Source organism: Podarcis tiliguerta (genome assembly GCF_965153285.1).
Source record: "Podarcis tiliguerta genome assembly, chromosome: 1".
Taxonomy (NCBI): Eukaryota; Metazoa; Chordata; class Lepidosauria; order Squamata; family Lacertidae; genus Podarcis; species Podarcis tiliguerta.
Window position 1 is genome coordinate 64082965 of NC_139534.1, and position 23341 is coordinate 64106305.

Here is a 23341-nt window from a genome sequence, read left to right on the forward strand (position 1 = left end):
AATGGAGAAAACAGTGGTTCCTGTGGAAGGAGCAACAAGATTGTAATCCCCAAGTTAACCTCTTTGCTTGTTCATTAGGGAACCAGCTACAGTCATTTTCCTGGCATCCAAGCTATACAATCCAGTTTCCTTTTTCTTAGTTACATTTGGGGGGGGGGGCATGCTTGTCCACTTCTCTCCTCAAAGAACTACAATTCTTTTTTCCCTCAATTCCATGGAGGCCCAAGACTCTACCAACTAGGTCATTTTTAGATCATTGGTATTTCTTATTTTTCCTGATAGTTTTGCACCACCCAATATGATTATTGTTTTTTCTTTTCTTCAAAACATCCAAAACCTCTTAGATTTTACCTTTTCGCCCTTCATTTTTTTTGTTATAAACAATGAAACATCTTGGATGAACTGATAATATGTACCATAAAAGAAGGACTACAAAATGATGACAGGTTCATTGGAATAAGCTACATTTTCTCACTGTTAATACTGGTTTGGTGACCTGTTGGCCTCAGCTGGATGTGGAGAGGTTCTGTGCTGCAAAAGATGGAATCTTGCTCTGGGAAGGGTCAGCCAGCTCACTTTCAAACTGTGACCCCTTCCTCCCATTAGCCTTGGAACAAATCATACAGTGGTTTAAATTGTGGTGATGTCCTTGTCTTTTCCTTCCTCATCAGTGACCTTTGTTGATGGCAAACAACTCAGATAAGCATATCACTTCTAGCACAATTTAGCACAATTTGTTTGTGGAAAGATTATTGTGCGCATTCAGCCTCCTTTAGAAAGCTGGGCCATTTCTCTAATATTATATTTCTCTTATATTGCAAACTTAGGTCTCCCACTCAGAATTTTCAGGGATCCAAAGAGCACACACCTAAAGACTTCCATGCTTCTTGCTAATTTTTTCTTCCCTCTCTAGCGGCTCGCAACAGGTTCCACATCATGCTTTTCTGTTTTGTGTGTTGGGAGGGGGGTAAGGACTCTCACTGGTGGCAGCCAGCATGGCAAATGGTCAGGAATGATGGGAGTTTTAGGTCAGCCACATTTGGAGGGCCGTTTCCCTATGCCTGCTGTAAAAGATTCTGGGATGTTCCAAAATTTATCTTTAGGAGATTAATAAAGATGATATGGTTACACAATAGTGGCGATTGTTATATTGCTAATGGAAGAATGGAAATGTCATTTCAGTATGCTATACAGACAGCTCTGTGTCCTCTTCTCTTACTTCTTCTGTTTTACCTTGAGAATGAGCTCCAGAACAGGGAGCCAAAATTGAAGCCACTTGAAAGAGATGAAACTATGGATCTGATGGGCTTATGCAGGTTTTCCCCCCGAAGGAGAAGCTTATTCTATTGCTGTTTCCTTTTTTAGAGAAAACTCGTTGAATTTCTGCATGCCATTCAGCAGCTGAAGGAATAGAAACCCTTCCTTCATTTGTCTTGTATTACCTTTACAGGAAACATTTACTGCCTTCATTTTAAAGGGACTTTGCCTCAGTAGGTGATTTTATAATCTCCCCCACCTCAACCTTTAGAACAAATTCTTCTCTCAGGGTTTCATAATTCCTCATTTCCTTAGAGGGGATTTTATGTCAGAAGAAATTTTCTAATTTCCTTTTTCATGGATTCTTTTTTATGTTCAGAAGAGTTGTTCCTTCTTAGAAGGTTGCCTCTCGAGAGAGTTTCTTTTTAAAAGAAATTATATGTGTCCAAATAATTTTGGTGGTTGCCATTCTTTAAGAATTTTATAGAAGGGATGTCTTCAAAGAAACTCTGGCCTATGTTTGGTTGGACTCATTCCAAGCTTTTCCACCAAACATTCCAAGTTTCCCAGCAACATAGTTTATCAAGTCCTATCTTAAGTCTGCCTCATTCTCCGCTGCTTCTGAAGTTGTGGTGGTGCTCACCTCAAAACTCCAGTAAGGAGCTGAGTCAGCATCTTTGGGCTACTCTAGCAGCCATGCCTCACCTTCTCTGGCACAGCTGTGTCAGATCTAGCAAAAGTGTGGGAGTTGAAGCTGTTTCCAGCGGCCTCTCCATATATATAACAAGGCTTGAATATAACAAGGCTTGATCTTCAAGAGAAGCAATGGGAGTTGAAGATGCTTTACTTTTTACTTACACATTGCTCAGGAAAGCAGCTGCCACAATTTTGTTGTGCATGCACACACGTGTGTGTGTGTGTGAAAAGACACACACAAAGAGACATGTTGTTAAGTGCATGATCACCAGTCAGTTTTTAGGTGCCTTGTCCCAAGGATGGAGACAGAACCCGCTGGAGAAAACGGAACACTGCATGGAAAAAGAGAACATTGCTTCGTTCCCTCCATCTCTCGTTCCATATGAAATGACAGGTGGACTGAGTGGGAGCAATGTGAAAATTAATGTGGAGAGGATTGGTGACTCAGCAATGACTGTAAAGTCAAGCAATCTCCTCAGACGTTTTGGCACACAGCTACTCTTCAGCTTGTCCATAGATTACAATAGGCCATTTTGTGGGTGGGACCAGGTAGGAGAGAGGTCAGGAGGAAGTGGTTGTTGCTCACCATCACAGAGGAGGATTCTTAAGCAGTTTATCTGCGGTTTTATTCGGAGGCCAACAGAAGAGAGAAGGAAAGCTGTGTTTCTGTTTCAAGCCCTGTGTTTGAAGAGTACTTTCATAATAAATCAGATTCCTATTTTAACAGTTACAGCCCAATTCTACAACCAAATCTCACATGCTTCAGCTATGGCAGCTTGTTTTGAGCAGAACAGAGTAGTAAGAGTCAGTGTGGTGTTGTGGTTCGAGTCCTGCTCTAGAGCCAGGGAGACCAGGGTTCATCTCCCCACTTGGCCGTGAAGCTTGCTGGGTGACCTTGGACCAGCCCCTACCTCACAGGGTGGTTGTGAAGATAAAAATAGAGATGGGAGAACCTTGCACACAACCTTCGGCTCCTTGGATGAACAGCGGGATGTGAATGAAAAATAATAATAATAATGCAGGTAATGAATATAGTTTTGAAACAGCTGCCCCTGAGAATTATAGATCTTTGATCATTCAGGGGGAAATAAAATAATGAACAGTGTCTGGACTTGCAGGATTTACTGCCAAATCCTATGTATATTTACCCTGCATTCAGCTGAATTAAATGGAACTTAGTCATGCTGGCCACATGACCCAGAAGCTGTACGCCGGCTCCCTCAGCCAATAAAGTGAGATGAGCGCCACAACCCCAGAGTCGGTCACGACTGGACCTAATGGTCAGGGGTCCCTTTACCTTTACACCCCATATAGGATGCCTGGGAACCTGTGGTACGAATGTGCTACATCTGTTGTGGACATTTCATTTAGGAGGTAGTATAAAATTCCATGGTGCCCTTTAGACACATACCGTGTGATTTATTAGTGTAGTATTGCACAATCAGATTTGGGCCAGAAGCTTTTTTATTGGCTCTGAGTGAGCGCTTCAAAATGGCTAGTTGAGTTTATTATTGTAACAAGTATATGTAAAGGTGTAAAGCAAGGCATATGATATCACACAGCCCCAAAGGAAAGAACTGAAAACTGAAGTACATACGAACAACAAAACGCTGATTCTGTTGCAGGTGGGGAGCGGAGGGGGAATGGGTCATTATATATCTCCCCACACTACATTTTTCCTATGAAGGTAGCATGGATTAGTGTGGTGTTCATGTCTCCAGCTGCAGTTACTAACTCTGGTTGCTGGCAGGTATCTGACAGCTTTTTCTGTCCATCTGCATATGTAACTCCTGCCGCCCAAGCAAGAGCGAAAGGCTTATATTGCTGTTTTATTTCCTGACTGGTTTCATTTGCCCACATGAAGGTCTTTCGAAGCCAGCTGTGATGGAACCACCAAATGGAGCTGATGAGCAGCAGGAACTGCAGAGCAAGGCAGAACAATCTCAGAAAGGTTCTTCCAGGAGGACTCCAGAGCATAGCTGGGTGGCTTGGTGGACCGGAGGAATTGCGTATCTGTTCGCCCTGTCACAGATATTGGTAAGGATCCGGACTTAACTCAGATGGAGATCACTTTTTTAAAAAAAGAGAAAAGGACAACATTGCTTTTGTTTTTTTTAGATTCATACATTTTAGGGGCCAGATTTCCCACATCATATATGCTGATATAGCTGAAATTATGTCAAAAGCTGTGCCATGTTACAACCAGGTAATAATCTGTTTGTCTTGTTATTCCAGTTAATGTATGCAGCCTGCAAAAATGCCTGGCTGATACAAAAACAATTTTTTGTATTTTATCTCTGTTTGCACTTTAAACAAATGAACAAATGAAAACCAATTGGTTATGCAGGCTTGAGATTAAAATGAAAATTTCACTTTCCTGTTGATGAAAGCTCATGATGAATTATTTGATTGACTGCACAGGTTATCTCCCTTATGTTTTGGTATGGTGGCTGTGAAACAATCCCAGAGTTTCTGGAGGTTTTTGAGATATTGTCCGATCTCCTTACTTCACCTGGACAATTGTTTACAGATTCTGAAAAGGTATGTTCAGTGATATCTCTATCCTTTTAATGCAGAACATAGTGGCTCCCAAACTGTGGAATGATCTTTCATCAGATGTCAAAGAGATAAATGATTATACGACCTTCCATAGACATCTTAAGGCATCCCTGTATCAGAAAGCTTTTAATGTGTGATGTTCTGTTGTGTTTTTGTGTACGTATTCTGTTGGAAGCCACCCATAATGGCTGGGGCAACCATTATTTATTTATTTATTTATTTATTTATTTATTTCACTCTAGACTTGCCCATTATTATCCTCCTTTTCCCATCTTTCTCTCTGCCATCTCTTGCTTTAGCTTTCCCTTGGGAGGTTGGGGGAGGAGCGTTGCCCTCTGACATGTTTCCTCTGACCTAAGTCTCATTCCCACAAGTGAGGGCGAACTGCCGCTTTGAGGAAGTTGGATTGACCATAGAGGGCACCAAAATTCAATTCCCTTCCTCCTTCAGGGCATTCCCCCACTTTCAGCATAACAGACCTCCATGGATGATGGGGGGGGGGTAATGAAGGGGAGGAGAATTAAGCTTTCCCACTTCCTTGGCTCAGTGGCACTGTTGAACTCAGGAAACTAACGTGTCTTGCTGTATTCACCACCTGAGTCCAAAAAAACACCCCCCCAATGCCTTCAGGGGAAAAGCAAAAACTCTTATATATAACATTTCAACCCCCAAAGCCATTGTGAGGGATGGGTGGCAGCCACTGCAGTCCCTCTTAAGCCAGGAAACAGCTCCATGGAGAGGAAAAGGGGAAAGCCTGCAGCCAGTATGGACAGGTGCTTCCCAGCTAGGTGCTGAGGTGGCAACAGCTCAATGTGCAGCTGCGGAGCTAGCTCACGGCAGCTGAGTTGGTGAATAGATTTCACAGCCCTTCTGTTTGAACTGGGCACTTCCTGGCTTAAGTTTCATCTGTAAGCTGCCTTTGGGAGGTAGGGTTTTTAAATGCATTTATAAACCTGCAGTGTAGAGACCAGGCACACCTCTATGGGGACAGTGTTTCACAGTCTAGAGTCCACCACAAAAAGCCTTGTCTTCACATGTGAGCAGACATAAAGGCTTCTGATGCATATATCAATGCCTGGCAGCCTTGTATGGCTGAAAGTGGACTTCCAAATAACTTGGTTCCAAAGCACTTAGAACTGAGCTGAGAAATGCAGTGATAACCAGCTCAGCAGGCACAGAACTGGTGTTGCATTCTCTTATCACCTTGTCCCCACCAGCAACAGAGCAGCAGCATTCTACCTCAGTTGGAGTTTCCAGACCATCTTCAAAGGCAGCCTCTCATAGAGTGCATCACAGTAGCCTAACCTGAATATGACTAAAGCATTGATTTACTTAGTCCAGTCTTGTAGTTGGTATACCAGCTTGAGCTGGTAAAATGCACTCCTAGCTACCACCACTACCAGTGTTGACACAAACAGCATGGTGTCTAGGAGGACACCTGAGCTACAGCACTGGTCCTATCTAGCACTGGTCATACCAGTCCACCCAGATCAGCCAGCCATCCCACCCATAGCACTGTCTGCATTAGACTTCAGCTTAATTCTAAAGTCATCCCCAGACACCTGTTCAGGAGTTCTACAGCCTCCCTGAGATTTGCAAATGGAAATGAGAAATAAAGCTGTGTGTCATCACCCACATATTGTTGACACCAAAGCCCAACCTTGGAATTGCTTCCATAGACAAAGCAGTGCCTTTTAAGTGCATGTTTTCTTAATGTGGGACCTTGCAGATATGGGATCAGATCTCCCGTCTCCTTAAAATAATTTAAGAACAGAAATGGGGACCCTCAGATTTGGTTGGAACTCTCACAGTAAGAGAGGGGGCAATCCTTTCTTCCCGGATCCCTTTCCTGTTGTAAATTGCCCCCTTAATACTGTCAATGGGACAAATGGTTTCAGAGGAAACTCCACCTTTCCTTTTCAGAACAGTCCCATTCCAGTCTGCTCCTCCAAGCAGTTTTATTTTTCTTTAAAGGCAGATGGCCTGATCAGTGACCTTCAGTGTCTTCCCTAGTTTTGTGCTTGAGTTATGATGTCATGTGCTAGGAAGTAGTTTCAAGTCTGATTGATCCTCACACTACACCACAAAAGAAGCACCAAGCAGAAGGAAACAATTCAGAGGCATTTGGATCAGTGGATCAATCACTCCAGTTCTAGGGATCAATTTTATTTAAGAGATAGTAGAGTCGGCATTTCTGTCCTGTTTGATGATAGCAATTGGAAAATTTGGAATAGGGGTGGGTTGCGTTTGAGTTAAAACATTTGATTTGAATTTGAGATGTTTGCATATAATGAAGGCTCTTGATTTCTGGCCATGGATTTTTAAAAGGGATTAACTGGATAGATAATTGAACAGCAGCACTAGGAACATTTGGACCTTTAAATACCCCTAATTAACCTATATGGGTTTGTGTTGTTTTGTAGGATCCGAAAAGAGATGGGGGTATCATAGTGCCTTGCTTCCTGCTGTTTTTGGTTTCCTTTGGCTTGCTACTCCTAGGAATATTGGTAAGCTAACGTCTTGAATTTATTCAATTCCGATTAAAGAATTTGCCAAACAAATTGATACCTTCCAAGTTCCCTCAGAGTGTCATGCTGATGCATTTCATGAGAAACAGTTTCTAATGCCCCAATAATCATTAGCAATTCACATGCACATGGTTTGAGCACGTAAACATTGTTACATATATATTGTTGTTAGGCTCATTCTGGGACATGGGACAATTGCAGGATTTTCTCTGGTAACTTGGCAGGAAGTGTATTTAAAAACGGCTCACTAAGGATGGTAATTAATGTTAATACCTCTGTGAATAAGAATACTGATGTGGGTAGTGAGATTAGCTTTGCTGTTCAATTGCATTAGCTTTTTGCTCAGGCTTTTCTTTGCAAGATGTATTGTGAGATCAAATAAAAAGCTTTCAGAGAGTGGTGTAATAGTGCACATTAAAGTGCAAAAGACAGACTTCTAAATTGACACTGAACTGTATAAAATCACCAGAACTTGTACAATGGGGCACTCCAAGCCTGAAACAAGCCAAATCAGAATAAGCACAGTGTGATGTTTTTGTTATGATCGGTCCTACTGAATTTTCTGCAGTTTCCCCAAACTGTTTCTTGCCGTCAGAGTCAATTAAGCACAGCAACAAAGAAACAAAGTAGTAGAGATTATTATAGGTGTACAACAATGTTAATACGTTGCTGTAAATTAATTTATGTTACATCAATTCCCTTGGTTAGCTTAGTTGGCAAAAGCCACAGAGTGGGGATTACTGAAGTGATCCCATGGTGGGACAGATCTGAGATCACCATCAATGGATGAATAAGAATCCAGGTTTGACATACTGGGGAATCTGTTTAATAGTTCATAATTGGAAACAAACAACATTTTAATCAAGAAAGAAGGGGGGGGAGTAGGGCAACAAGGACCTATGTTTAATTTATGGGATGTTGAGAGCAGCTGTGTGTGAGAGAGAGGGAATTTGCCTTCTTAAGTGTCAAAAATTATAGTACAGTCAAACCATGGTTCCTGAACGGCTCCTTTTTGGAACATTTCAGCTCCCGAATGCTGAAAACCCAGAAGTAAATGCTCTAGTTTTCAAACGTCTTTCGGAAGCCTAACATCCAACGCGGCTTCCGCTTGAGCGCCAGAAGCTCTTGCAGCCAACTGGAAGCCGCGCCTCAGTTGTCGAACATTTCGTAAGCTGAATGGGGTTCCAGAACGGATTACGTTCAACAACCGAGGTTTGACTTATATCCTGGAGAGGGATAGGGACAGTAACAAATAAATGTTACATGTTTATTATAGCAAAATGCTGGTTAAATACCATTGTCATACAGATCCACAAGACTTATGTACTTCTCAGACTTCTTGTTGACAATAAACCTGAGTACTGTTGTATGTGACGATACAACAGTATTATTTTTGCGTTGGTTATCACATCATTTAGCATAAACCTACAAAGTACATATTTCCCCTTTTCACAGAGTTAGGATATATTTACACTGCAGACTTAAGCCAGTTTAACAGTAATATATTTATCCCAGAGAACTCTTGGGTTTATAATTGCTGAGAATGGAAAGATCACAAAGTTTACCTCACCAAACTACACTTCCCATGGTTATTTGGGAATGCCACTGCTAGAAAACTGATACACATTTGTAGAATAGATCACACCTTTGGGTACTGCCAGAGTAACACTCCTATCACATTTTATTTCTCTTCACTTTTCTGTTGCGGCTCAACAATATCAATTACAGTTTTTGACACATTGTGTGAAACAGCCCAGTTTTAACCTCTGCTAAAAGAAATCAGGTCAAAATTAACAAGGTGTCTTGGTAAATGGAGGCAGAGGTACACTGGCACAAATTCACACAAATAATGAAAAAGAACAAAAGCTCTAAAAATGAAGGCAGAAAATGAGAGAGAGTGACCAGGAAAAGGGACAGTTGAAACTTCTCTGAGATGAAGTATTTGAAAAAAAATATACATATATGTTATGAAAAATTAATTTTACATAAATAGAAGGGAGTAGAATGCCAATGGTGGCAGAACATGGAATGATGTATGAACTGAAAAGCACTTGTGCCATTCTCTTTAGCAGATCACATAAGAAAAAATCCTGTTGGTTTGGATCAGGGGTCACCAAACTTTTTCAGCAGGGGCCTGGTCCACTGTCCTTCAGACCTTGTGGGGAGCCAGACTATGTTTTGAAGGGGGGGAAATGAACGAATTCCTATGCCCCACAAATAACCCAGAGATGCATTTTAAATAAAAGGACACATTCTACTCATGTAAAAACACGCTGATTCCTGCACCGTTTGCGGGCCAGATTTAGAAGGCAGTTGGGCCAGATCCGGCCCCCGGGCCTTAGGTTGGCCTACCCATGGTTTGGATACTTCCTTAGAGGACAGGGAGAGGTTGAAGTCCTGGCACTTTGCCAGAGATTATAGGCAGCACACTGTTTTAAACAGTGGAGCCCTTTGAGCAAGCTGTTAAATTGTGGATATTCTGCATTGAATAAAAGCAGACTTGAATTTATCCTCACAGGTTATTAAATTAAGTTGGTTTGTGTATTTAACAGCTTAATATCTGAATTAGATTTAATGCAGTTTTCTGGAAACGCTATGTTTGCACAGTCATAGAGACCAAGCAGACTGACACTGCCAACGCCCTGCCCTCCACCACATCCTATCTCTAGGTGAGGCCCCTATAAATGGAGGCTTCTCTTAACCTTCCTTGACAGCCCCCAAAGGGGTAGATTGGATTTGCAGCCTTAAGCTGCTTATTTCATTGCTGACTTGCTTTAGTAGCTCGGAAATTTCTTTTCAACCTGAACCTGCCTCATTGATCCTTGTTCTGTTCTCTGTGGACAGTTGTTCTCCTTCTCTTCTCTGAGAGATGCTGAAATATTTGAAAACTGCCAGTGTGTGTGTGTGTCCATTTCAAACTTAGTGACTTAATTTGAGAATGGGGTAGCCAGTTCTGGTTATAATATATCTACTAAATAAAGTATAATGCTATGAATTGGGTAGAACCCTTCCTTACATGTCAGATTTTCTGAATTTTCAAGAAAGGTGATTTTCCAAACATTTGTTGTCGTTCAATACTCTTTTTAGTTCTGGACTTGTATCACACTCGGCTTTTCTGTATACCTGGTTCCCTGCTCCAAATTTAGCTTCACATCGAGATAATGATGTTCATCTATGAGCTTTATTCCGGCTCCTGAGCTGTATTGACTGGTTCTTCTCTTTTTAAGATTATTTGAAAGAACAAGGAACAAGGAACTTATAAAATAACTCTCTCCGTATTTGCAGGAGACCTAGTGTCTTTTTAAAATGAATTGAGTTCCTGGTGTAGGGTGTCTCTGACCAAAGACAGCAATACTTCATTGGAGAGTTGAAAGTGATTTGATTGTAGCATTGCTTTGCAAGATATGTGAGCACAGCTTTTTTCTCTTTCACTCACCTGTGGTGAAACAGTGCAAATGTCCGCCTGGGCAGAGGGAGATCTCCCCCTTCCCAGCAGCAAAGTTGGGTGGCAGAGTGCCACCCCATGTCTCTGGCTTGCCAGGAGGGGAGGTGCTCTGCAAAGCTTTGCCACTAGACCTGCTCTGCTCCTGGAAGCTGGGGAGACTAGCAGCAAAGCTGGGTGGTGAAACAGGATGCCACCCCTTGGGGATGCCACTTGAATCAGCCACCACATGGGCAAGCCAGCTCCGAGTATGCAGACTGTGAGCAGGCAGTGATTGCTCTTTCAAACAGCCTTCCCCTTTCTGGGACAGGGGTGGGTGGGAATTATCCTATTTCTCCATGATTCTAGAGTAGTCACAGCCTGTGACCTAGGCTTACATGTGATTTTTGTGCACTCATTCACAGTTGATCACTACACAAAGGAGCAAGTGATTTCACATTTGGCATTGACACAGACTTTCCATGCATGGAATGGCTCTGCTGTAGTCAGTGGCAATGCCTAGCAGGTTCCATAAAGCCCTCTGCCTCACTGCAAACATAGAATGGACAGTCCTCTTGTGACACTTGCAAGAAAGAGTTGATTGTGTAGCATTTTCCAGCTTGCTTTAGTGCAGTTTTATTATGCAGAAGTATAATGGACCCATTGATCACTAAAAAGGCAAGTCCTTTTTCAAACATGCAGAAAGGTCCAGATACTGTATATTTCCCCATAGATTTGGTATCTGCTGAAGACACCTCCAGATCCCCCATTTCCCCTCCAAGAGGACAGGCGACAGTCTGTAAGCCGCCAGCCTTCATTCACCTATTCCGAGTGGACAGAGGACAAAACTGAAGATGAATTCCTCGATCTGGACCCCGTGCCAGAAACACCAGTATTTGACTGTGTGATGGATATGAAAGTAGAGACAGATCCAGCAACCCTAACGGTTAAATCTGTGGGACTGCAAGAAAGGTAAAGAAATGCAAAGAGCTTGGGTCCAGGAAGGTGGAAGTGTAGGCATTCTGAGTGGATTAGCCCAATAAGAATCTGATTAGTGGGCAGAATTTATTTTCATTCAGAGCAAGAGAACTGGACTCCATAGTTGTGTCATATGTGCTCTTATAGGCATTTGTGGCTCACCTAGGGCAGGAGTAGCCAGCATCTGCCCTCCAGATGTTTTCGGTGCCCTCCCTGTTAGGAAAAAGGTTATATGAGAGAATCTTTTGAAAATGTTGAATTTTAGGGGGGAAATGTACCTCTTGAATGACAGTGATCAGTTAGTCATACATTGAGTTTATTCACCATTGTGGCTAAGGACCTAACCAGATATATCGGTCATTAGGATTTGCTTTGATTATTAGTCCCAAATGTTTGAAGAATGAAGATGATCTGGGCAATGTTTAACTCTTCCTCACCAACATTAATCCCCACCCTCTGCCTTCTGGCAAGCTACTATTAGCTCCGTGGGTGTGGGAAAAGACCAGTGCAGATGTTGTTTCTGTCTCCTCCTCCTCACCACCAACACCCCTGGAAGTAGATGGGTTTATATCTGAGAAAGGACACGGATAGTGAGGGTTTGACCCCTTTCTCCAAGTGCCAAGTCTCTGTCTTCAAAGCAGAAGTCATAGTGCTATTCTATAAGAAAGCAAAAACCGAGAGGAAATCCTAAGTGTGGATCTGGTTAGGCCCTTGGACAAAATGTTGATGTAAATTATGTTGGTGATTACATTGATGACTGATATAGCTAATCAAGGGAACATCATCAATATTGTTATGATAAGGCTGACACCAGTAAATCAAGTTATTCTTTTTAAGCTAATAATGTTTGTTTGTATTCTTATTTTTTTTCTATTCTGTATTTTTTAAATATATTTTTTTGAATTGCTGGTGCAATTGCCTGAACTATATATTATTTCAGCATTCTCCATCTTGGAGAATATTATAACGCATGGTTTACACTCATGGTTTCAGGTACCTTTAGATTGATTGGGCTTGGGGAACAACACATTTGTGTGTGTTGCCCAAAGTAAACAAGAAAAGTAGGCAGTCTGTGCTGACTTATTTCACAATCATCAACAAATGTGTGTTATGTCTTGCGCAGGAGGGGTTCAAATGTTTCACTCACATTGGACATGTGCACTCCAGGCTGTTCTGAGCAAGGGTTTGGCTATATTATGTCCCCAAAGGAAGAGTCAGCTCGAGAATACCTCCAGACGGCATCAAACGTTCTCACTGAGGAGGAGCTACACCAGAAAGCATTAGATTCTTTTGTACTCCAGACAGAGTTTTTTGTGAGTATCTTGATAATCTGGGTTTGTAAGAATCAAGCCAATGGCTCATCTCATCCAGCATCCTGTTCTCACAGACAGCTGGGAGAAGCCCACAATCAGGATTCAATCACAAGAACACTCTCCCTTCCAGCAACTGGTATTCAGAAGCATTGCTGCCTCCAACCATGGAGGTAGCTCATAGCCATCATGGCTAGTTGGCCACTGATGGCCCTGTCCTCCATGAATTTGTCTAATCCTCTTTTAAAGCCATCCAAGTGGGGGACCATCACTACCTCCTGTGTGATCAGGTTCCATAGTTTAACCATGTGCTGCATGAATGCCCACCAACGTTCAGCTTCATTGATATCCCTAAGGTCTAGTCTTATGAGAGAGGGAGAAAAGGTTTTCTCTGCCCACTTTCTCCAGGCTTGTGGTTTGTTTCACTCCAAACAAGCAACAAGCTATATTCAAGCTATGTTCTTGGCTTACCATTTGTGGTTTGTTTGGGGGTGGCTTGCCCATTCATGTTTAGCCGTTGATTGACTTAGCCTTATATGCGAACCAGGCCAATGCCAGTAATGGGTTCTGCACAAATGGACAAGAATTACAGTCCAGCAAGTGCAAAGTACTGACCTATAATAAAATAAATTACATGAGAAGTCACGCTACCTCCCCAGGAAGAGCCTTTTCTGTGCTTCAGCTCATCTACTGCTTCCATATCTAAGGGAATGCTATGGCTTCAACCCTGTACATAGTTGAGCTGTTTATAACCCATTGGCTTCAGTGTATTTAAGCACCTTCACCCTCTGCAAGATTGGTGCATAAGCCTTTGGTCACAACAGAGCCCATAACATTCTCCTAAGTGTTAAAAGTAGCTCTTAACTGTGTGTTCCTTAGTGAGTATTTTCAGAAGCATTTTAATATTTTATTTTTTTAAAAAGAGACTCTCTCCCAGGAATCTAGGAATCTGATTTTGGAGTGTAAAAAATAACTAGAAATGTCACATCACATCTTTGAGCTAATTTCATTGCTGCCACTACTTCACATTCAAAGGAAAGCAACAGGATTCTGCTTCTTCCTGTCCCTTCAGAATCTGTTAATGGCTCATATTGTGTATCTTTCAACAGGAAATTCCGATGAACTTTGTTGATCCAAAGGAGTATGATATTCCAGGTTTGGTCCGAAAGAATCGCTACAAAACAATTCTCCCAAGTAAGCACCATAGCCACGTTACAGCTGTTTGTCAAGCTGAAGTTTCTTGTACTGTGTGATATTGAAGTGTGTGAAATTGCACATGATTGTGAGCTTTTAAAAAACACTTGAAAGATGATGGAATAAGCTTTGCTATCCTTGTGCTTGATATTTTTTTATGCTGCTTTCATTCATGGATTCTCTTGATGTGTAGCAGGGGGTAAGTGAGACCTCTGGCAAAAGCCAGCTGTATCTCTGAAGTGGCCACATCAACCAGTAAATGTAGTTTCTGATTGGCCAGGCAGAACCACTGAGTAACAAGGATCTTCCACAAAGTACTTTCTTATACCATTAGTCTATTTACTTGGGAAGCTGCCTTATACCACCTCAGGCCTATGGGTCCAGCTAGCTCAGTATTTTCCACACTGACTGACAGGGGCTCCACAGGGTTTCAAACAGGAGTCTTTTCCTAGGGACACCAGGGATTGAACCAGTGGCATTCTGCGTGCAAAGCATTTGCGCTGCCACTGAGCTTTAGTCTAACCTTGCGTTGCCTCCTCTTGCTAGTAGCTGCTTTTCAAGGTCTTACACAAAGGTTTCTGCTGCCAGAAACCCTTTAACTAGAGACAGTTGAATTGAACTGTGTGTGTCTCCTACATGCAAACAACTGGGCTGTATGCTGTTTGCTTTTACCCCTTTTTCATACAACAGAGTCGGCCCTATAGCCTACTTAGTTATTTGCAACTTCTAAAGACCTTTTGAATAATACAGAAACTGAAAGCCGAAAGCCTCGCTGATGTTTGGCACGACCGCCCCCCCCCCCCCGTAACTGACACAATATAATCAGTTCATTTTTATTATTTTGTGGTTTTGTTTTTCTCGTTTCTCCCTCAGTACATACAGATGATTGAGGGATCGTGAGGAGGATGCCTGATTTTCATTTTGTTTAGTTAGGCACATGCAAGGTTAGGTCTGAGTGGTTTGTAATGATTTCATTGGAACTTGGGCAGCACTGCAGCAAATCCTTGTGCCAGCGTACTGGTAAGATTGCTGGTAATGGAGAGATCTTGGCAAGCTTTTGGATTTCTTTGGGAGAGAAGGGGATTTTGCAGAGGAAGGTCAACATTGCTAGCATCTGTAACTTTGCATGGTACTTTAACAAAAGCAAGGGGGGGGAGAGGTTTTGCCCCAAGGAACGTGCAGTCTGAAATAGGATACAGAAGAGAAAGGGGAAGTATGTGTAGCAAGGGATAATGGTTACCAAAGCATGTGCCTTCCTCTTGCCATGCTCCCAGTGTTTCTTCTGCTGCAAAGCCAGCCTGCACAGTCCCACACAACCACCTGCCAATCAATCTGTTACTATATCTGTGTGAGCTGCATGTCTTGAGGAGGACAGGGAGAGGCCATGAAGGACAGCTCTAAGCCGTATGTGTGCATGTGGCTCTGAGGACTTGGTCTATGTCAGTTAAACTCGACATCCTTTTCTTATTGCAGCTTCATATTCAAGGACGGCAGTCACTTGATTAGTAAAGATGCCTGCAAAGTGGAATGTGTTGCTTTTGAGGAAGGAGAAATATTCAAGGTTGTCTAAAACAGATGTTCACTCTAGTTAAAATGAAAGGTAAACAGGCACTTAACTTAATGATCAGTTGCCTGCAATTCTACAGTTAATTGCAGTTACTGAGAGAAATGATAATAGTCTTTAATTCAGCTAATTTATATTTCTTTTGTAGGAAATATCTTTTGCAGATTTACAAATTTGTTGTGGAATTCTGAAAAACCCCCAGAAAGAATCAGCGTCTTTTGAGGAAGCTGGTTGCTTGCTTTATGTTCTTGTCTCAAAAGTGCCAGCCTAAATGGATGAAAATGGCCAATTTCAAAGAGGCCCAAATCCAAGCTCTATCCTCTAAAAGGTTCCAGAATTCTAGTGCAAAGGAACACCTCTGCCTTTGCACTGGTAGTGGGACCAAGCCTGCTCACTGTAGTAGCAAGCCATCATGGCTGACACCAGTAAAAAAAGCCTCTGTGCAGAGCAGCAAGAAAATAAATAGCATTTTTTTAAAAAACTGGAGAAAGAGGCAGTGTCACAAAGGCATTGTAATGGGTGCAGAAGTAGCCTGCTTCCCCAGCATTGGTGCAACATTGCTGTCCATATGGTCTGCTTACTGCCATAAGATATAGTGAAGCATTTTTGCCTTAGATGGCTTTATAAATCCATGGTGGATAGATCTGTCAATAGCTACTAGCCATGATATCTAAATGGAACACCTGCATTCTTCTGAGGTAGTATGCCACTGGATACCAGTTCCTCTGTGTGCATTCAAGTCATACCTGGGCTTCTCAGAAACATCTGGATGGCCACCTGGGGGAAGCAGAGTAGACTTACCAAGGCTTTTGATCTGATCCGCCAGGGCTACTGCTACATTTTTAGGATCAAATCTTTGGATGATTTGACATTGCCACAGTGTTTCTCACAAAGGGTTCGTTGCCGATTACTTTTCTGCGGTCGCGGACAGCTGTGCAGTTCATAGAGTACAGAAGGGTATCATGCTTCCTTGTAGCACTTAACTCTAGACTCTTGCTTTGGTTTTCCAGATCCTCACAGCAGAGTGTGCCTTACCTCAGACGATCAAGATGATCCCCTGAGCTCTTACATCAATGCCAACTACATCAGGGTAAGAGCTAAGCAATCCTGAAGGGTTTTCCGCGTAAGTGGGTTACAGTTATTCATGAACAGCTGCAAAATTCCATAGATCACCATTCCCACCCCAAAACACACCTTGTGGTCTTTAAAAACATTTGCAATTGTTTTGGATACCAGCTGTTGTTACTTCAGTATCAGAGAACGACACCAGTCCTCTTTTCTGTCCCTATGGCCATTTCCCTGGTTCATATAGGCCCTGCACTTGAACTTGGAGCTTATTTGGCAGCAGTTGACACAACTCAGACAGAGAACTTATATATGAGCTGTAGGCTCCATCTACTCCTGGCTCTGAGCCAGACCCTGATCTGGGCAGATGCTTACATATCCTTCCTCCTTCTTCCCACAAGTAGCCTCATGCAGCTATCTAGCGACTTCAACAGCAGCTCTGAAGCTTCTGCCTGGCCGTGTTCTTCTGCTTTGTCCCTGTGGGTCAAGGGTGGTTCTGGGAGCCAGCCAGGAGCCTATGGAGACCTCTGGCTCCAGCAGTTCAGAAGGGCTGTTGGTGGTGTGGAAATCTTGCTCCCCTTGCTCCCCTTGCACCTTCTCCAAGGAGACCTCAGATTTCAAGGCCTGGGCAGTGCTGAACCCTGAGGGTCTAACACAACTCTTCGGCTCCAGCAAAACCAAAAAGAGCATAATCGAGCTTGGTTTAACCATGCTTCTTGCATAGCATAAATGCTTCCATTGCCATAGCAACCATTGCTGCTTGTATAAATTGAAGTTGTGCCTTCTGTCCTTGGCTTGTGTGTGGTGGGGGGAGGTGGGAGAAAGTGTGCACTAGCACATTTATTTTTGATTTGCTAAGTGTCCTTGGGTAAAAGACTGGAGAACTGAGGTCTGTGCACAGCTCAACACTAATGAACCCTTGTTGCTTTGTTGGCAGGGCTATAGAGGAGAAGAAAAGGTGTACATTGCTACTCAGGGACCCATAGTTAATACTGTCAGTGATTTCTGGAGAATGGTGTGGCAGGAGCGTTCTCCAATTATTGTCATGATTACCAATATAGAAGAGATGAATGAGGTAATGCTGAGTCTCTGCTCTTTATCCCATGTTGTAATTGATGTTTCCACAGTGGATGCCTGAGCCATGGGAAATGATTGAATAAAATATGGTTCCATTCATGAAGCTAGTTTGCTTTGTAAATTACCTCAGTAGGCATGGTTTGGAGTGCTTTAAAAAGGCGTGATGAGCAAAACACCAGCACACATGTAAGCCCCATGCCAACATTGAAGAAGGTGAATAATACATTTGTTACTTGTTTGTTGTGAGATTGAAATGACTTTCCCAAAGGCAATGGATGCTGTGTTTTCCCAGCACTTAATTATGTTATTAGGGAAGTATGATTTCTAGCCTTATAGCTTTCCAGTTTCTAATGCTGATTAGAAATGGTCGCTTATCCCCGCTTCTCGGGTGGGCAGTGCTTGCAGTCCAGCCCAGCTCAGCAGGACATGGAAGGAAGAGGGTGATCCCTCCCTCCTTTGCAGCAATCCTGGCCACGGACGATGCTGGGCTTGCCCACCAAAACCTATAATTTGAATAGGCTAGTCACAGCCTTCAGGGTGGGAAGAGCATCAGCAGTGGACCAGAGGGAGCAAAGCGTCTCTCTAGCCCACCACTGCAGCTTAAAAGGCCAGCTGCACTTTCTACAAGCGGTGTAGTCAGTGACAGATCAACCCGCTCACCCACCGAGTAATTGGGTCTGTTGATCCTGTGTTCATAAACTTGCTTTGGATACATTAGGTCACTATATTCAGGGCCAGGAAGGAATTTGCCTGGAAACAAATTTAGACCATCTGGGGGTTTTGCCTTCCTCCTAGGAATCACCACAACTGTTGGTAGATAAGGCATTGGGTTGAATCCTGTAGTCTTATTTCTGGAAGGGGATGAAGTGGTTCATCACCCCCTTCCCCTCCAGCAGGTGCAATATCTCAATAAAGGAATCTAGGTGGAAGTTCTGTCCTGAAGCCTATAGGAGAGCAGATAGGCCTTAGAACTTCCAGAGGGCAGCTTAGAGGACCAGCTTAATTGACTCACATCTTGAGGTAGCCTTTAACTGAGGCACGATCCTCAAAATCTCCAGCCAACAGGCAGGAGTATCAACCAGAAAGAACACCCAATGCCTAAGCCAAACCTACCTGCATCTGTAATCAACAATGTTGTGGCCATTTTCAATCCAAGAACATTGTTGTGCCCGTTTGTCCACCAGTTCTCGCCTCGTCCCTTCCCGTGCCCTAGTTTCATCTATGACTGGGTTAGGTATTCCTCCTGCCCAGGAGAGGCAGGGAACCTTGTGGTCAACATTTATGTAACATCCTGGTTGTGTTTATGTCTCTCCATTTTAGCTCTTTGCCTCATCCAGGACAGAGCTCTGACTCTGCTCTTTTTTGGTTAATCTCCTCCTACATTTCTTTAGCACATTTTTCTTTTCCATACCCAATTCTCTTTTCCTTAATTTTTTTTAAAGCTATTTCTCTCTCTTCTCTGCCATTTCCTCTTCTTCTCCTTCCTTTCCTACTCCGCTCCCTAGTGGTAATTCCACTACACACCATTGTTCCTGTCACATGGGATAACAATGTGACTGTTCCAGATCCTAGCCAAGCCACCTTGATAGAGTTGATACTTATCAGCGGATATGATCTACTCTGTAGGATCCTTCAATCTCTCTGTCGCATGGAGCTTCTGGAAGGTTCCCCCCTAGTTGGAGTCCCAACCTACATTGGAGGGTGAGATCAAATCTCTTGCTATGTGGGATTCTGTGCTAGCAAGAGTAGGGTATCAAAGCTGTTCACATGCTTATTTACCTCTCCTGGGGTAATGAGGACTTGCTCCATTCATGGGTGGGTGCCTCACTTACCCATCTGGACAAAATACTTTCACACAGTGAGTACCTAAACTTACATTTCCCTCCCCTTAAAGTGAGCTGCCTCCAAGTTCTGCTGTCACCGATGTCATTTTCTCAACATCTGTTTTGCTTCCAGGTTAGCAACTGGGCAGTTGACACCCCTTAGGAGTCTGGATTTAACCCTGTTGTTTCTAGCCGCTGCTATTTCTACTTGAGGCATTGGCATACTGCAGTATGGATTGCTATGCAAAACATAGCTGAGCAACTGTTTGGCTTAATCGGTTTGATAAATTCTTTGAATCTGTGAATCAATTCTGTGGGCAAAAGAGCTTCATAGATCACGGTCAGCTACCATTTTTCTTCCAATCTATCCATCGCAACTTGTATCTGCAGTGCTACTTGGATGTTACCAAGGAGATAGGAAAGCTGCGCAACTTAACGGCACATGCGCACTCACTTTTTCCAAAAGACACATTTGGTTAGAAATCATTCATTAATCACAAAAGTCTAGTAGATGCCATCAGTCTCTGTACTAACAAAAGATATGATTGAGCGCAATGTTTCATTGATACCTCTTATTTCAAGAATAAAATCATGCCATGAGACTCTGATATAAATATAGGCTACAGTCCCCTTCTTGTTAGCATCCCCGCTCTGATGTTTCTCTCCCCCCACCCCCACCCCTGCCAGCTTCAAATTATTATATGAACACTATGTCTTAAAAATGTGTCGACACAGAGCTGAAACCTTTGTTATGCCATGATGCTTGAGAAAGAGTCTTTGTGTTCCTGCTATATACGTTCAATAATGCAAGGATTAGTGGCTCACTATTCCAGCACTTTTGTCAGGTCTAATCTGAACTGACAGACAGCCCACGGAAATGTGTGGGTGTTCTTCATTTCAGCTGCTTGGAGTCTGAGCTATAGATAGTTACTAGCACATTTGTCAGTTTTTACAATGGATGAGCGCTATTGTAGCATGGAGGGACTGCGTCGAGGCGGGGGAACAGAATTGTGAAATTTTGACTCATGAAATGGTAGTGACAAATTTTCCCACTGGTGTAAACCGGTGGTGCGGCATACATGCAAAGGTGCAGCAGCAGCGTATGCTAAAGAAAAATGTGGACATTCTGTATTATCTCCCTTATTTAACTTTTATTTGGCCTCCGTTCATTACATTTAACCTGGAGGCCTAGACAGTTCCTTTGCAAGAAACCATGTGGGGGTCCATCACATTATGAGTTCCCCCTTGCAAATGGCACTGACTCATGAATCATGGGTAGAAATGCTCATAAGGTTATGGGCATGGCTCATATGGCACCTTTACCGAGCAGTGTGGCTGAAACATATAAGATTTGCCATAAGAGTACAAATATACCTTAAAGATTAAGATGAACAAACCATACAATCCTGAGATAGAGAAGGTAGCTGTTGTTGTTTAGGCGTGTCCAACTCTTCGTGACCCCATGGACCAGAGCACGCCAGGCACTCCTGTTTTCCACTGCCTCCCACAGTTTTATCAAATTCATGTTGGTAGTTTCGAAAACATTGTTCAACCATCTCATCCTCTGTCGTCCCCTTCCTCTTGTGCCCTCAATCTTTCCCAACATCAGGGTCTTTTCCAGGGAGTCTTCTCATGAGGTGGCCAAAGTATTGGAGCCTCAGCTTCAGGATCTGTCCTTCCAGTGAGCACTCAGGGCTGATTTCCTTAAGAATGGATAGGTTTGATCTTCTTGCAGTCCATGGGACTCTCAAGAGTCTCCTCCAGCACCAAAATTCAAAAGCATCAATTCTTCAGCGATCAGCCTTCTTTATGGTCCAGCTCTCACTTCCATACATCACTACTGCAAAAACCATAGCTTTAACTATACAAACCTTTGTCGGCAAGGTGATGTCTCTGCTTTTTAAAATGTCTAGGTTTGTCATCACTTTTCTCCCAAGAAGCAGGCATCTTTTAATTTTGTGACTGCTGTCTCCATCTGCAGTGATCATGGAGCCCAAGAAGGTAAAATCTGTCACTGCCTCCATTTCTTCCCCTTCTATGGAGGCAGTGACAGATTTTCCCTTCTTGGGCTCCATGATCACTGCAGATGGTGAAGGTAAAGGAACCTTTATGTCTCTTGACAACTGAGTGAGATACTGAAGGAAAGGTGGGGAATTCCCTTCTGCATAGATTCTTCCATCACTAATGAGAAAAGTGTGTTGTTGTTATTACTATTACTATTTTTATTATATATTATTTATTACATTTATTAATAATCAAGGTGGGACTTTCTTTCATGCAGTTCTTTTAAATGCAGGAGCCTATTCTGGATCTGTCAACCAGATGATTTTAAACATCCAGAGGCTGCTGTTCAAAGGGAAAGCCAACAATTCTACTTGCCATAGGCAAGATGTGGGCGCAACACACCTAAAGTAGCTCTTTGCATTTGTTAGCTGTAGAATTCATTCAAAAAGTTTGCAAACAGCTTATTTTTTCTAAAATCTCTGCAGTGTGCTACATGAAACCAAGAAACAACATTATTGAAACAAAAATATCGCCCTGAGACCCCTGGGTAGAGGGCGGTATATAAAATCAATAATAATAATAATAATAATAATAATACATGAATCCAGTAAGACAGTATTATAAAAGCATGTGAAAACAGGCATTCATACAGATAAAACCTGGGCTGGGTCAGATCTTATGGGTCAGGAAAAGTCTGGCCAAAAAACTATGGCTTTACAAGACACGTGAAGCAACTGGTGGTTGCTGCTTCATATATGGCAGTACATAATATCACAACTGGTCTTTGGAAACAATTTGCACAACTTGCTTAAATATGTCTGGAGACAGGACTGGGTGCCAGCTGAAGTTTATGTTTTTAAAAATGGGGGGCCAACCACAGCTGTTTTGTCTCAGAGTTCTCCGTATAACATGATGCCTGCAGCTCAAGGTAAAGGTAAAAGGACCCCTGACCATTAGGTCCAGTCGTGGCCAACTCTGGGGTTGCGGCACTCATCTCGCTTTACTGGCTGAGGGTGCCGGGCAATGTGGCCAGCATGACTAAGCTGCTTCTGGCGAACCAGAGCAGTACACAGAAATGCTGTTTACCTTCCCGCCGGAGCGGTACCTATTTATCTACTTGCACTTTCACGTGCTTTCAAACTGATAGGTTGTCAGGAGCTGGGACCAAGCAACAGAAGCTCACCCCATCATGGGGATTCGAACCGCCGACCTTCTGATCGGCAAGTTCTAGTCTCTGTGGTTTAACCCACAGCGCCACCCATGTCTCTCAGTCTGCTCTAGCAGACACTAATTCAATCTGAATGAGATCAAGTTTTGGCTACAAATTCTGGCCATTTTTGGTTTGTATGCTTCTGCACACACACGCCCCACCCCACCCTGCTTTACACAATATCCGGCCTGAAAAAGAGTCCTGCAAAACCCAAAACCTTGCCCCCTATTTTGTAACAGATTGATTGGTCCTAAAAAAAGTTGTTATTGTAGATTTTGGAGTTATGTCGCTTATTTTGCTTTTTAAGTGTACTTTTTTTTTAGTACAGAAAATTCACTCCTGTACCAGCCGATAACTTATTTTATATGTATGGTTTATATTTTGTTCAGAAATGTACAGAATACTGGCCAGAAGAACAGGTTACCTATGAAGGAATTGAAATCACGGTTAAAAGAGTTATACAAGCAGACGATTACCGGTTAAGGCTTATTACCCTAAAGGTAAGATCACTCAGGTATATGTGGAGCTGCATGAAAAAGGCCTTTCCAGGGTTGCTCATAAAATTGCCATTTTATATCCAGCCTATAAAACACAGCTGAAACACCACTTTTCATTACTGCACTGATTATGTGTCTGTCTGGTTTCCAACCATGTA

The 23341-nt window shown here is 42.8% G+C and overlaps 1 protein-coding gene across 11 annotated transcripts in view; it reads left to right on the forward strand.

The window, feature by feature from the left end:
* PTPN5 (protein tyrosine phosphatase non-receptor type 5) overlaps positions 1 to 23341 on the forward strand; it is a 63294-nt gene that overhangs the window by 28765 nt on the left and 11188 nt on the right. For 9 of the 11 annotated variants that reach the window (XR_014507586.1, XM_083426009.1, XM_083426001.1 and 6 more), the window contains 9 exons: positions 3818 to 3990; positions 4375 to 4494; positions 6936 to 7019; positions 11195 to 11433; positions 12563 to 12752; positions 13859 to 13943; positions 16518 to 16597; positions 17510 to 17647; positions 23076 to 23186. Coding sequence is in view for 10 of the 11 variants with exons in the window: in XM_083426009.1 (XP_083282135.1) it covers positions 3838 to 3990; positions 4375 to 4494; positions 6936 to 7019; positions 11195 to 11433; positions 12563 to 12752; positions 13859 to 13943; positions 16518 to 16597; positions 17510 to 17647; positions 23076 to 23186 (1200 nt within the window). In the remaining variant the exon portion in view is untranslated. Of the gene's footprint in view, positions 1 to 3817; positions 3991 to 4071; positions 4160 to 4374; positions 4495 to 6935; positions 7020 to 11194; positions 11434 to 12562; positions 12753 to 13858; positions 13944 to 16517; positions 16598 to 17509; positions 17648 to 23075; positions 23187 to 23341 lie in introns of those variants that run through there. The other 2 variants (XM_083426010.1, XM_083426002.1) reach the window with 2 other exon arrangements.